Consider the following 15347-nt stretch of genomic DNA (forward strand, 5'->3'; position numbering starts at 1 on the left):
TAATTTAGTCTTTAATGATTCATTAGTTGCTTATAAGATAGGATATATATATATGTATATGTATATATATATATGTATATATATATATATATTTGTTGTTGTTGTTGTTGTTAAAGATTTTATTTATTTTGACAGACAGAGATCACAAGTAGGCAGAGTGAGGAAGGGAAGCAGGCTCCCTGCGGAGCAGATAGCCTGATGCAGGGCTCAATCCCAGGACCCTAGGATCATGACCTGAGCTGAAGGCAGAGGCTTTAACCCACTGAGCCACCCAGGTGACCCAAGATAGGATATATTTTAAAGGAGTTATAACTAGGTAATGGAAACCTGATGTGATTTTTTTCTCTTTTATTTTTTTAAATATATTAACATATATTATGTTTGTAAAAATGATGTTTATAGTTAGACACAAAGAAAATAATCCTGGTCAAATTAGCAGCAATGCCTCTGCTGACCTTTTTTGTTCTCTTAACACACCTTGATTTTAGAATGGTGTTCCGATTGGCTGCATGTCTTTGCTTCTGTGGGTAAAGCGATTTTGTCATACTCACCACAATGAAACTATAGCTCGGTCTGAAGAAGACCCTCAATAAAAATGCACTGGATAAGTAGGAAATCCTGGCAATTAAATTATGAATGTCATGAATAAAATGTAATAGATGTTGCTTGTGGACATGTCAGATAAGTTAAATATCAGTTGCTGAATGAAAATTCTAGATATATATATATTTTTCACATTAGCTCATTTATCCGTTATGTTATAGATAACAGTGTCATCCTAATTTAAGGTATTTTCTTGATATTACAGAGATCACACCGGTAGGAATAAGTTGGTTATAGTTTGAGAAAACTCTGTTCATATTTTGAACTATCTTTAGCTGATTGCCAGGAGACTCTAGTTTAAAAGAATATTATCTATTGAAATAATTGCTATTTCTTTAACTGGATGGCAATTTCTGCTTCATAAATATGTGTATTACTTAAACTTCTAAGCCATAATTTGAATATAAAGTTCTTCCTCAGTTTACATGACTGTGATTCCTATTGTGGTATCTATATTCTTGTGCTAACAAACCTAGGAAAGATTAAATGATAAATCATGAGTACATTTTACAATTCAGTAGGTTAAAATGATACACAATTATTTTTACAGTTTTCTTAGAATCGTGTTTTGTTGTCTGCATTATAAGATAAAATCACCATTTGGATGAACATTAATGCATGATGTACATGCATATTGATGGTAGGCTGCATTCAAAATAAATTAACTTTGTTTTCTAGTAAATGCAAAACTTTTGCAAAAGAAAGAAGAGTTCTGTTGATAACTGGATGCTGAATTCTCTTAACTAATGTATCAATCACAAGTACATATTTAACACAATATTGAACACATATTAAACATTATATACTCAGTAATGTATCTGGCAAAGCTCATCTCCATAAGAAATCTAATTTATTTTCATTTTTTATTTAATACAGTTTTACTTACAGTTTTACATCACAATATGAGGACCAAACTAGCATTAGCTAATATCTCTCACATTAATATCACATCACACAATTATCATTTCTTTTTTTGTGGTGAGGACATTTAGAATCTAGTCCCTTGGGGCGCCTGGGTGGCTCAGTGGGTTAAAGCCTCTGCCTTTGGCCCAGGTCATGATCCCAGAGTCCTGGGATCAAGCCCCACATCAGGCTCTCTGCTCCGTGGAGAGCCTGCTTTCTCCTCTCTCTCTGCCTGCCTCTCTGCCTACTTGTGATCTCTGTCTGTCAAATAAATAAATAAAAATCTTTAAAAAAAAATCTAGTCCCTTAACAACTTGGAGGTACTTCCTTACAACATTAATAAAATATATTTGCCTTATATTTTTAATAAAATATAATTGTCATATTCAATTATGTAAGTTCAACTTATACAACGTTGATTTGGTACATTTATGTATTGCAAAACAATTACTATCATAGCATCAGCTAACACCTTCATAATGTTGAAAAATTGTAATTCATTCATTGTGTCACAATGTTACAGAATTTTATACTTGTTAAGAAATATCCACACACTACAATAATATGACATTTTATCAGGAAAGGAACCTGAAGTTTACACGTGGATCCATGTAACTTCCCTACCACCAACTCTATGCTCAAAGACTTGTGCAAAGGAAGAGAATAAAATAAATAGACAATAATGAGAAGAAATAGAAACATAGAGATAGAGAGCAGAGAATGACTATGGATAAAAACCAAAGGGGAAAAAAAAAACAAAGGAAGGTCATGGACCTGTGCACCATTAGTGAGGGTGATGGCTCATAGTCACTGTGAAGTAAAAGTGGAGAAAATTGCAATACAAGTTGTGGGTGGGTATACGTCATTGTCCTTCTGAGATGTGTGCCTATATGTGGGTATTTGTGTGTAGGTTTATATATTTTATGTATTTTATGTAATCTACACCCATAGATTCAACAGGTACAGACCTCTATACAACAAATCACAAACAAAAATGTAAAATTCATAATGTAATGGAACTCTCTTAATATTTTAGTCATATTGGGGCAGATTTGCATTTTCAAAACAATATTTATAGCAGAATTAAGTGCATTTAGTTTTTAATACTTCAGGTGCAGAGAAAAAGAAATTATATCCAAACCTCACTGATGTTTTCGGTGCTGGATTCTTAAATTTATGCTTTTTGGTGAGGACAGTCTGCATGTGCTTAATGCAAACACCTGGGAGAGCCTATTTCTCTTTCAAATGTCTCTCTCAAATTTTCATAAAAATTTGCACTATGATCATTTGAGTTATGTTCATGCAAAACCAACCAAAAGTTTTTAAACCATTATTTTCCAAATATATAACTTAAATCAAACAATTTTTAACCAAATTATTTACATGTGTAAACATTAGAAAGTCTAGTTAACAACTCTTAATCAACTTCTCACAAGGATTTGCCTTTGTTTTTCTTTTCAGGAAAACTTCATGAAGAACTTGGTAAGTAATATTTCTCTAGGAGGATAAAAATGTTAATATATTTCAAAGCAAACTCTCACTACATCTTGTTCTTTCAGAAAGGATAAAACTCCTGGGAAAAGAAGGTGAGTTATGGAAAAGGCAACCTCTAGCCCTGACTCATACATCTGTCTTTTGACCGCACATCAGATTCCTGTTTTACTCACTGATAAATCTTGGTTTCAAAACTATAATTTTGTTTTCTTTTTTTTTCTTTTTTTCAATTCTAGGGTTGGCTTTTGCTCGAGGATTTGCAGGTAACTAGATGCTGAAGTACTTGGATATGGAGTCTTATTTTTAGCCAGAACACTGGACCACCAGAGAAGAGAGACTAACACACTCACAAATTCCTACCTAACACAAATGCACTTTTTTTTTGCCAAAACTTCCATTTTATTATACTTATTGTTGAGTACTTTACAGCTATAGGTCATTATATATCACAAATTGTGCTGTTATCTGAGATTCATTGATGGAGGGAAACAGAATATTATAATCCAAAATTATGTCATCAACATGCTTTCCAAAACCAAAAATGGTTTTGAATGAGGGATGGTTATAGAGTTAGCTGACAGGGAATGGGGCAAATGTAGGCAGCCACTCATCTATGGTAGGTTGGAGAAATTTGTCTAAAGATTTGGTGGCACAATGACACTAATTGCCTATGGACCACAATCAGTGGCCCTTCATTTGATTTGTCTAGTTGAAAACCACTTTCTCCTTCAAGATATCTTTTGACTTTTAACAACTGTCACATTTATTGCCTTTGTTTAATACTAGGAAAAATAGAAACTTGTGTTACATTTTACAGCTTTGTATTAATTAGTTAAAATGAAGCATCTTCATTTGATTCTCACAAATACACAAAGTCAGGTACTAATGCACTGTTTTATAAAGAAATATATGATGAGCATTCATAGGAGATTTCTCCAGATTATATAACTAATTGACATAATATTCACATTCATTAGACAGCTTTATAAGCACATTTGCCAGTTGAAAAAAATGCAGTATGCATATCAATATTCCTTTGGAAAAAATGTCTATAAGCCAATGAGTTGCAATGAATTTAACAGAAAAAATCCTATATTTGCACTGCTAACATATAAGAGTTTTTACTGATTTTTATATTGCACTATTATTAGTGGAATTTTCTTTGTGGTTATACTAACACAAGTAAAACTTAGTTTTATCTAAAACTATTAATTCATAGGATAAATACTTATAGCATATATTAAGAGAATCCTGTGTAATTAAGTAGATATCCAGATAATTTTTACCTCAGTCTTGTGTGTTTATGTTTTTAACACTTTTCAAATTATTTTTGGATTCATGTATCTGTGAAAATTTGTGCCTGTATGCAGGCAATTGTAGAAAAATTAATTTAGCAAATGTAGTCAAATTTCATTAGATAATAAGTTTATTATTATAAATTTAAATTATAAATTACAGTTTAAATTGTCAAGACATTCAGATTTAAGGTAAATATATATAAATATTTTTCATTAATTCAAAACTGAATTAAATAGATATGGACTTGAATCCTAACATTGAGGGATTTTACTAATCATAGTTGGACAAATTTCTTTAAATGTTTGTTCTCTCAACTACAAAATAAAAGCATTTCTCCATTTTATTTTGTTATGAAAATTAAATATTTATAAATGTCCTTCAAATAGCACTAGGTACATAAGTGTTCCATGTAATATTGCATTTGCAAAAATAATATTGTGACTAGAAAAAATCTGTTTGTTCAGATATTCATTTTTTTTCCATTCTAGACAAATGTTCATTATCAAGTTCTCAAGTGTGTGAGTTAGTAAATAGAAGTGATAAAAAAGCATGACTTGAGGGAAAAGAACAGCTTCATTTGAGGAAAGTTAGAGAAAAATCCTAGACAGAGAAAGGGCCCTCGTACATTGTATTAATTATTGTGGATTATTATTGATCATAAACAAGACTGACAACAGGTTTTTCCATAGAAAATGTTACCTTGGATCCAGAAACAGCTCACCCGTATCTTGAAGTTGCTGAAGACAAGAAAAGTGTGAAAGCAAAAAAAAATTTGCAAGAAATACCCATAAGCAGTCAGCAATTTGATAACCTAGTCTGTGTATTAGGTAAGCAAATATTTTCCAAAGGTAGACACTACTGGGAGGTGAGTGTAGAAAGGAAAGTGAGGTGGACTCTAGGCATTTGTAAAGATTCCGTCTGCAGACGAGGAGAAATCACAGTGTCCCCAGAGACGGGTTTCTGGACATTGTGCTTAAAAAGATGTAATGACTACCAAGCTCTTGCAAGCTCACCGATAACACTCCATTTTGAGGAACCTCCTGAGATTATTGGAATCTTCCTGGACTATGAGGCTGGGAGGTTGTCTTTTTATAATGTGAACAACCTGTCTCATATCTACACCTATAGAAACTGTTTCACAGAGGACTTGAGACCATACTTTTATCCTGGACCACTCTACAATGGTCAAAATGAAGACCCTCTGACCATCCTGTAATGTGGTATATAAACAAGCCAGAAAGAAAATGTTCTTCTGAAGAAGAAATGTCTTATTTTGAATCAGCTGAATCTTAGGATATATATATAAAATGCTGAATTTCTTCCTTTAAATAAATCTAAATTTCAATACTATAAATTATACCTTTTTAATCACTTCTTTCACAAGTATGTACTTTTGTCCATGGACAAGAATAATTTGATTTGAATTGCATGCTGTAGAATTTACTTAATGAAAATGCAAGACCACAGAACATAAATAAAATACCCAAATGATGTGTCTACTTATGCAAATGGTGAAGGAAAATTACTTCAAGAGAACATGAATTGCAATAAGAGTGAGCCTGGTTAAAATGTAAGGTGGTAGAACCACTTTGAAAAACACCAGACACATGAAAAAATGTTCATCATCACTAGCCATCAGGGAGATTCAAATCAAAACCACATTGAGATACCACCTTACACCAGTTAGAATGGCCAAAATTAGCAAGACAGGAAACAACGTGTGTTGGAGAGGATGTGGAGAAAGGGGAACCCTCTTCCACTGTTGGTGGGAATGCAAACTGGTGCAGCCACTTTGGAGAACAGTGTGGAGATTCCTCAGGAAATTAAAAATAGATCTTCCCTATGACCCTGCAATTGCACTGCTGGGTATTTACCCCAAAGATACAGATGTAGTGAAAAGAAGGGCCATCTGTACCCCAATGTTTATAGCAGCCATGGCCACGGTCGCCAAACTGTGGAAAGAACCAAGATGCCCTTCAACGGATGAATGGATAAGGAAGATGTGGTCCATATACACTATGGAGTATTATGCCTCCATCAGAAAGGACGAATACCCAACTTTTGTAGCAACATGGACAGGACTGGAAGAGATTATGCTGAGTGAAATAAGTCAAACAAAGAAAGTCAAGTATCATACGGTTTCACTTATTGGCGGAGCATAACAAATAATATAGAGGACAAGGGTAGATGGAGAGGAGAAGGGAGTTGAGGGAAATTGGAAGGGGAGGTGAACCATGAGAGACTATGGACTCTGAAAAACAACCTGAGGGTTTTGAAGGGGCGGGGTGGGAGGGTGGGGGAACCAGGTGGTGGGTATTAGGGAGGGCACAGATTGCATGGAGCACTGGGTGTGGTGAAAAAACAATGAATACTGTTACGCTGAAAATAAATAAAAAAAAAGAAAAGAAAAACAGTATGGAGATTCCTCAAACAGTTAAAAAATAGAGCTACCCTACATCCCAACAATTGCATTACCAGTTATTTACCCCAAAGGAGCAGATGTAGTGAAAAGAAGAGGCATATGTAACTGAGTTCTCATAGCAGCAATGTCACAATAGACAAACTGTGGAAAGACCCAAGATGCCCTTCAAAAGATGAATGGATAAAGAAGATGTGATACATATATCCAATGGACTATTACTCAGCCATCACCCACCATCTGCATCAACATGAATGGAACTGGAGGAGAATGTGCTAAGTGAAGTAAGTCAAACAGAGAAAGACAATGATCATATAGTTTCCCACATATGGAATATAAGAAATAAAACAGAGGACCATATAGGAAGGGAGGGAAAACTGTGTAGGAAGAAATCAGAGAGGGAGACAAATCATGAGTGACTCTGAATTCCGGGAAACAAACTGAGGGTTACAAAAGGGAGGGTAGTGGTGGGTTGTGTAATTGGGTGATAGGTATTAAGGAGGGAATGTGATGTGACAAGAACTAGGTGTTATACACAACTAATGAATAATTGAACCCTACATTAAAAACTAATGATGTACTGTACGGTGGTTGACTGAACTTAAATAAATAAATAAATAAATAAGAGTGGGCCTGTGTGGGGAAAGTAGAAGACCTATGGGACACAGATGAAATTGGGACAGAATGGTTCTAAATTAATTTCCAGAGAGGTAAGTAGTTGAAACAACATGACAGGTATGCTGAAATTTTCTTTGTGCCACTAATGGACCATTTAGGTATATTACAATAAAATATTCAATATATAAGTAAAGAAATGTTAAAATTAAATCCTTGCCTAAAATAATAATAATAATAATTGGACAATTTCAAATGAATATGAAGCCCATTATCTTAGCCATTTTAAAGGAGGTGGCCTATATCTGGTTATATGAGTCTACCTGATCATGGGCATGGAATATTTAATAATGTCAAGAGAGTTTATTGAGGTTTCAGGAAATATCTGTATGTGTTCTCAGTGACTGTCCCAGAAAATTAGGAGATGGTGTGGTTGCTTGCCCTTTAAATCATATGAGAAAACAATTAAGAGATTAATTAATCTCTCTCATGAAATCTAAAGAACACAGTGGACCTATGTTTGCCTTCTTCTGGAGATGTTTGGAGTGAGAAGAGCTCACAACTACTCTGTAGTGCAATAAAGGGGTGCTTCATTGCATGACCTGTGCACTTAAAACTTTTCTGGGTGAAGATCTCATGTTTTCAGGAGACTAGAATATGGTCCATAAGAAAGAGCTGCTCTGGGATGCTGCATAAAATAATACATATTAGTGAAAATTAGATTACGTACCATAGGATACCAGGTGTTTGAGAAAGGAATCTTAACAAGACAAAATATAGTCAAATTTTACTCTCCTCAAGTTAACAGGAAAAAAAAAAATCCTCAGCTTTTTCAGATCCTTTGAAGAACTAATGAGGGAAAAGTGAATATGTAATAACTTCTAAACATAGCTCATTACAATGATCAAGTAAAAAATCTTTCTCCTTTACAAAAAAATAAAATAAAAATAAATAATGATAAATATATTTAGCTCGTTACAATAATTAAGTAAAAATGTTCTCATTCCTTTTACCTCTAATGCTTCTTCACCCACTTTCCACAATTCCCTACAATGTGTGTTTTCCCTTATTGTAGTGAAAAATATACCTGACTCATTCAATTACAGGTGTTTCACTGCTAGCCTTTAGCTAAAAGGTATAGATAAATGCTAAGAAGTAGAGACATCTAGCATATTGATGTGTCTTTCCACTAACATTAAACTGTGTTGTTGAATGTGACTTAGAAAATATGAAAAATTATGGCAAGGGGGAAAATTATGACAAAAATAACTTGCTTAAATTACTTATTCCAGTTACACAAGACACAATACAACCTCATTTTGCTGAAATGCCTGAAACTCTGCTTTAATTAAAAGGAAGAAAATCAAGAGGAATTAAGATGGCAGAAGAGTAGTGGAACCCTAAGCTTGCCTCATCTCTCAAACACAGTTAGATAAATATCAAATCATTCTAAACAGCTATGAAATTGACCTGAAGACTGAGAGAATAAACTACATATGTGGAGGGAGAAAAAAATGCCACCTCATGATAAGTAGGAGCTATGGAGAGTTGATTTGAGGGAGGTAAGAATTGTGAGTGCTACAGAAGGGAGGGAGCCGTGATCACAGAGATTGGGTTGAGAGAGGAAGAGAAAGAGAGAGTGAAAGCAGCAGGCAGGGAATTACACAAGAAAAACTCTTGCCCCAAACCACTGATTGGGAAAAGAAGACAGGCTGACTACTTCAAGTTATTATAAGCAGCTGAGTACAAAGTCTAAAGTTTTTTTTTTAATCTTTATTTATTTGACAGATCACAAGTAGAGAGAGAAAGGCAGGCAGAGAGAGACAGGGAGAGAGAGAGGAGGAAGCAGGCTCCCTGCTGAGTAGAGAGCCCGAAGTGGGGCTTGATCCCAGGACCCTGAGATCATGACCTGAGCCGAAGGCAGAGGCTTTAACGCACTGAGCCACCCAGGCACCCCCAAAGTCTAAAGTTTTAAAAGTCTGTGCCATCATCAGGATCATGCTCACATACTTAGTAGTGCTCCTATGGGGAAGAAGTATGGAGGGCAAGGAGTGGGCAACTTGGTCTGAGAATCAGCTGTGTCACACAGGGAGAAACAATTTTCCTTCTTAGAGTGCATTTGGGAATGATGGCATGGCCTCTCCAGGAACAGAATAACTGCTGGGAATAACATGATGCCCATTTCATTAGCATAGGAAGAGATACCAGCTGAGTGCAACAAACCTTGGTGCCAGTTTTTTGCTGTGCCTCTCAATAAACTCCAAGGCACTTTGCAGTCATGTGACAACACTTCAGGAACAAATCCAAAAATGGCAAAAATAAAGTGAGACCATACATCAGAGGATCAATATGGGTTCACTTCACAGGGTCTGTAAATTTGGAAGTTAATTTTTTAATTTACTATTTTGACAGACAGAGATCAGAAGCAGGCAGAGAGGCAGATAGAGAGAGAAGGAGGAAGCAGGCTCCCTGCCGAGCAGAGAGCTCAATGCACGGCTCAATCCCAGGACCCTGAGATCATGACCTGAGCTGAAGGCAGAGGCTTAACCCACTGAGCCACCCAGGTGCCCCTAAATTTGGAGTTTTGAAAGCCAGCCACGTGCCTGAGAAAAATCACAAGAGTAATGTGTAGCTTGACAAGTAGACAGTTTAGACACAAAGTGAAGGCAAGGATTTAATGGAAGCTGGGAACAAAAGATGGGTGAGTGTTTGCACATCTGTGAGGGCTTACTGAAGAGTGGTGTGAACTTCCTGTTTCAGAGATGAGAGAGCAGAGTAATACCATTTCCCCCTGAATATCAGAACTAATCACTTTCATGAGGAACAGAGTACCCCCCAATGGATACTGAAACCATATACACCAATGTCCACCTCCTGTAGTCTGCAGGTGCATCCCTACTAGGGCATGTTTGCTTGAGAATCAGTGCGTTGGTCCCCTCCTCCAAAAGACAAGCACAAACCCCTCACACACACTAAGTCTACTAATCATAGAAGGCTGCATAGCTTCTGCTTTATGGTAAATAAGTTCTAGATTCCTCCTCTTCTTCTTCCTCCTCCTCCTTCTGCTTCTTCTTTTTCCTTCTTGTTCTTGTTCTTTTTCTTCTTCTTTCTTCTTTTCTTTTTCTTTTTTTTTTTAAATTCTAGCTTTTTTTTTTAAATTTCTTTTCACCGTAACAGTATTCATTGTTTTTTCACCACAACCAGTTCTCCATGCAATCCGTGCCCTCCATAATACCCATCACCTGGTTCCCCCAACCTCCCACGCCACGCCCTTTCAAAACCCTCAGGTTGTTTTTCAGAGTCCATAGTCTCTCATAGTTCACCTCCCCTTCCAATTTCCCTCAAATTTCCCTCAATTTCCCACATCCTCCATGTTATTTGTTATGCTCCACAAATAAGTGGAACCATATGATAATTGACTCTCTGCTTGACTCATTTCACTCAGCATAATCTCTTCCAGTCCCATCCATGTTGCTACAAAAGTTGGGTATTCGTCCTTTCTGATGGAGGCATCATACTCCATAGTGTATATGGACCACATCTTCCTTATCCATTCATCCGTTGAAGGGCATCTTGGTTCTTTCCACAGTTTGGCGACCGTGGCCATTGCTGCTATAAACATTGGGGTACAGATGGCCCTTCTTTTCACTACATCTGTATCTTTGGGGTAAATACCTAGTAGTGCAATTGCAGGGTCATAGGGAAGCTCTATTTTTAATTTCCTGAGGAATCTCCACACTGTTCTCCAAAGTGGCTGCACCAGTTTGCATTCCCACCAACAGTGTAAGAGGGTTGCCCTTTCTCCACATCCTCTCCAACACACGTTGTTTCCTGTCTTGCTAATTTTGGCCATTCTAACTGGTGTAAGGTGGTATCTCAATGTGGTTTTGATTGGAATCTCCCTGATGGCTAGTGATGATGAACATTTTTTCATGTGTCTGATAGCCATTTGTATGTCTTCATTGGAGAAGTGTCTGTTCATATCTTCTGCCCATTTTTTAATATGATTGTCTGTTTTGTGTGTGTTGAGTTTGAGGAGTTCTTTATAGATCCTGGATATCAACCTTTTGTCTGCACTGTCATTGGCAAATATCTTCTCCCATTCCGTGGGTTGCCTCTTTGTTTTGTTGACTGTTTCCTTCACTGTGCAGACGCTTTTGATCTTGATGAAGTCCCAAAGTTCATTTTCGCTTTTGTTTCCTTCGCCTTTGGAGACATATCTTGAAACAAGTTGCTGTGGCTGATATCAAAGAGTTTACTACCTATGTTCTCCTCTAGGATTCTGATGGATACCTGTCTCACATTGAGGTCTTTTATCCATTTTGAATTTATCTTTGTGTACGGTGTAAGAGAATTCTAGCTTCTTTTAACAAGTAGACCAAAGCATACCCAGTTAAAATTTGACAGAGTGGAAGACAAGGTCCAAACAGCCCCAACTTCAGGGAATGAGACATTACAGAGGACTCAACTAATGGTAAGAAGAGACAAAACACAACAGCAGAGTTTATATAGGACGCACCCTCCTTTTTAAAAATTTTTCTTAATGTAACTATTACTCTGAGAAGCAGGAATACACTAGCTTTCATAACAATCACACCCCAAAAAATAGTGACCTGGACAAAACGAGAAGATAGAGGAATTCACCCCAAAAGGAAGAACAGGAAGAAGTAAGGGCCTGGGATTTTATCAATACAAATATAAGTAGGATGTCTGAAAAAAATTTACACAAGAATTATAAGGATATGAGCTAGTTTGAAAAATGCTTAGGAGACAATAAAGAATCACTTATTATGGAGATAAAAAACTAAAACTCAGTCAGGCCAAAAATAAAAATGCTAAAACTAAGATGTAAACCTGAATGGTTGCCATGAAAATGAGTATGGATGAAAGAGAGGAATGAATCAGTGATATAGAAGGTAAAATATAGAAAATAATGAAGCTGAAAAGAAGAGGGTAATGGAAAAGAAAGGTAATAGATCATGACTGTAGACTTAGTGGAGTCAGTGACTCCTTAAGAATAATAACATTCATATCAGGAATCCCAGAAGAAGAGAAAAATATTTGAGCAAATTATATGAAAACTTCCCTAATGTAGGGAAGGAACACACATCAAAATACAAGAAGCACAGATTAATTCCAAAAAACTTAACAAATGCCAGTCATCATGAAGACATAGCACAGTCAAATTCACAACATACACAGACAAGAAAAGAATCCTGAAAGCATAGGGCATCTGCGTGGCTCAGTTGGTTAAGCTTCTGCCTCCAGTTCAGGTTATGATCCTTGGGTCCTGGGATCTAGCCCCACATCAGGGCTGAGCAGGGAGCCTACTTCTCCTTCTCTCTCTGCTGTTCCCCTACTTGTGCTCACTCACTCTCTCTGTCAAATAAGTAAATAAAATCTAAAAAACAAAAAAAGTCCTGAAAGCATCAAGGGGTGGGGCAAAAAAAAAATAAGTCCTTAACATACAAGGGAAGACAGAACAGGTTCACAACAGATTTGTCCACAGAAACTTCATCGACCAGAAAGTGGCATGATATACTCGATATGTCACATGGGGAAATATGCAAACATGAATACCTTATCCAGCCACCTGTCATTCATAATAGGACAAATAGAATTTCCGTAGACAAAAACAAAACGAGAGCAAACAAAATAAAAGTAAAAAACAACTAGAGTAATCTGTGACCACTAACGCAGCCCTGCAAGAAATAACAAGGGGACTCTGAATCGGGGCGGGGGGGAGGGTAGGGGAGATCAAAAGCAACAAAAACTATAAAGGGAATGAGAACATCACAAGAGACACCAACTTTACAGGTCATAAAATGGCACTAAATGCATGTATTCCAATAATTGCTCTAGATGTAAATGGACTAAATGCTCCAATCATAGACATAGGGTATCAGAGTAGATAAAAAAGGACCCACCTATATACCATCTGAAAAAAAACAAACAAAGAAAAAGCAAACACCACCACCACCACCACAACTACCACCACCACCACAACAATAAAAAAAAAATCATTTTAGACCTAAAGACACCTGCAGATTGAAAGTGAGGTGTTGGGGAGCCATCTATCATGACAAAGGACATTAAAAAAAAAAGAAAGCTGGAGTAGCCACTCTTATATCAGACAAACTAGATTTTAAACCAAAGACTGTAATAAGAGATGAAAAAGGTCATATATCGTAATTACTAATCAAACCAATCTAACACGTAAGTATTTTTGGGAGCACCCAACCATATAAAACTATTGATAACCAACAAAGAAACTCATTGATAATGATGCAATGAGTAGGGGCTCTAGAGAAGGGACGAAAACAGAGGAATAGGGGACCCTATTTCAGCCAGGACCCTGAATTTAGCTGGAATTCTCCAATCCATTCTAAACACCAACAAAATCAGGCTGAGATATAGGAATATATATCTGTATCTCTACGAACAGGAAATCTAGCGCAGTCTCAAGGTATGAAGGGCTGAGCCATGATTCTGAGAGCAAATATAGGAAGATAAACAGAAGGGAGAGGGAGCCACCATAAGCTACTGTAAGGAAGTTGATAAAGCACTGGAGAAAAAAACATCCCACATGGGGGAACAAGCACAGACTCGTAGAGCACCAGAGGTGGGGAAAGGACTTTAGTGCAGCCCCCACATAGGATCCAGGTGCTGCAGGCACATGCCTGTGAACCGGGGATGGCTTGCAGTTTTAGAAGCACAAATTGCAGAGACATGCCCAATCCTCGGATCAGACTCTGGGAGAATTGTTGTGGGGTGCACCACCGAGGTAATTGTTATTTTTAGCAATGCATACTGAAACTGAGACCATGTGTCTTGAGGGCTTAGTGAAGAGCAGACTGTTATTTCTCTCCTTTGGTACCAAGATTTGGGTGTGATCACTGCTGCTATGACTTTTGGAAGAGATGGGGAAATCCACCACAGAAATCCACCAAAGAACAAAAATTCAAAAACCTGGATTTCACAGAGACTACTCGCCCCCACATAGGGAGCAGTGCAACTCTGCCCAAGCAGGGTTGCCTGAGTAACAGCATAGCGTACCCCTCCCCCGGAAGACAGACTGGAAGAACCAGAGGACCATAACCCTAGGGTCACCAAATGGGTGTATCTTACTTAGATCATGGTTAACACTTCGGACTCTATACATTCCCTCAATCACACCTCAACAGAATGAATAACAAAAGGAGCCCTGAACAAAGAAAAAAAAATCCAGAGACTATGGCCTCTGCCACCAACATAATGGATGTGGTCATAAACAAGATGTCAGAGATAGACTTCAGAGTAGCAATGATGAAGGTGATATTCAGGTTTGAGGAAAATATTAGAGACAATATGGTATCTTTAAGGGCAGGAATGAGATCTAATCAGGCCGAAGTTAAAAATGCTATAAATGAGATGCAACCTAAACTGGATAAATGAGTTCCAGGGTAAATGAGACAGGAGAACAAGTTAGTGAGATAGAAGGTAAGATAATAGAAAAGAAGGAAGCTAAGGAGATTTGGGAAAAACAGAATAAAACCCTAGGGATCAGGCTGAGAAAGAATAATGCCCTGAGATGTTCCAATGTCAGAATTGTTGGGATCCTGAAGGGGTGGAGAAAAAGAGAGGACTAGCAGGCATAATTGAGCAAATCATTGCTGAGAACTTCCTTAATCTGGGGAAGGAAATAAGCATTCCTGTCCAGGAGGCAGGGAAGACCCCTCCCAAGATCAATGTGAACAGATCAATGCCCTGACATATAATAATGCAACTTGAATGTCTTAGATACAAGGAAAAAATCCTGAAAGCATCTTGGGGAAAGAGATTTCTTACATATCATGGGTGAAACATCACAATAACAACAGACCTATCCACAGAAACCTGACAATTCAGAAAGGGCTGGAAAGACATATACAGGGTACTAAATGAGAAGAAAATGCATCCAAGGATACTTTATCCAGCAAGATTGTCATTCAGAATGGATGGGGAGATTAGGAGCTTCCAAGACTGGCAAAAACTG

General features: G+C 37.1%; 1 protein-coding gene across 1 annotated transcript in view; it reads left to right on the forward strand.

Annotated features, from left to right (window-relative positions):
* Positions 1-5515, forward strand: part of LOC308342655 (butyrophilin subfamily 1 member A1-like) — a gene marked incomplete at its 3' end in the record, with an annotated part of 136300 nt that extends 130785 nt beyond the window's left edge. Inside the window, exons 5-7 of the mRNA XM_080803235.1 lie at positions 2968-2988; positions 3237-3263; positions 4989-5515. Of these exons, the coding sequence (XP_080659361.1) occupies positions 2968-2988; positions 3237-3263; positions 4989-5515 (575 nt within the window). The remainder of the gene's footprint in view (positions 1-2967; positions 2989-3236; positions 3264-4988) is intronic.
* Between the last annotated feature and the right edge of the window lie 9832 nt (positions 5516-15347).

Source organism: Martes martes (assembly GCF_963455335.1).
Source record: "Martes martes genome assembly, chromosome: 5".
Taxonomy (NCBI): Eukaryota; Metazoa; Chordata; class Mammalia; order Carnivora; family Mustelidae; genus Martes; species Martes martes.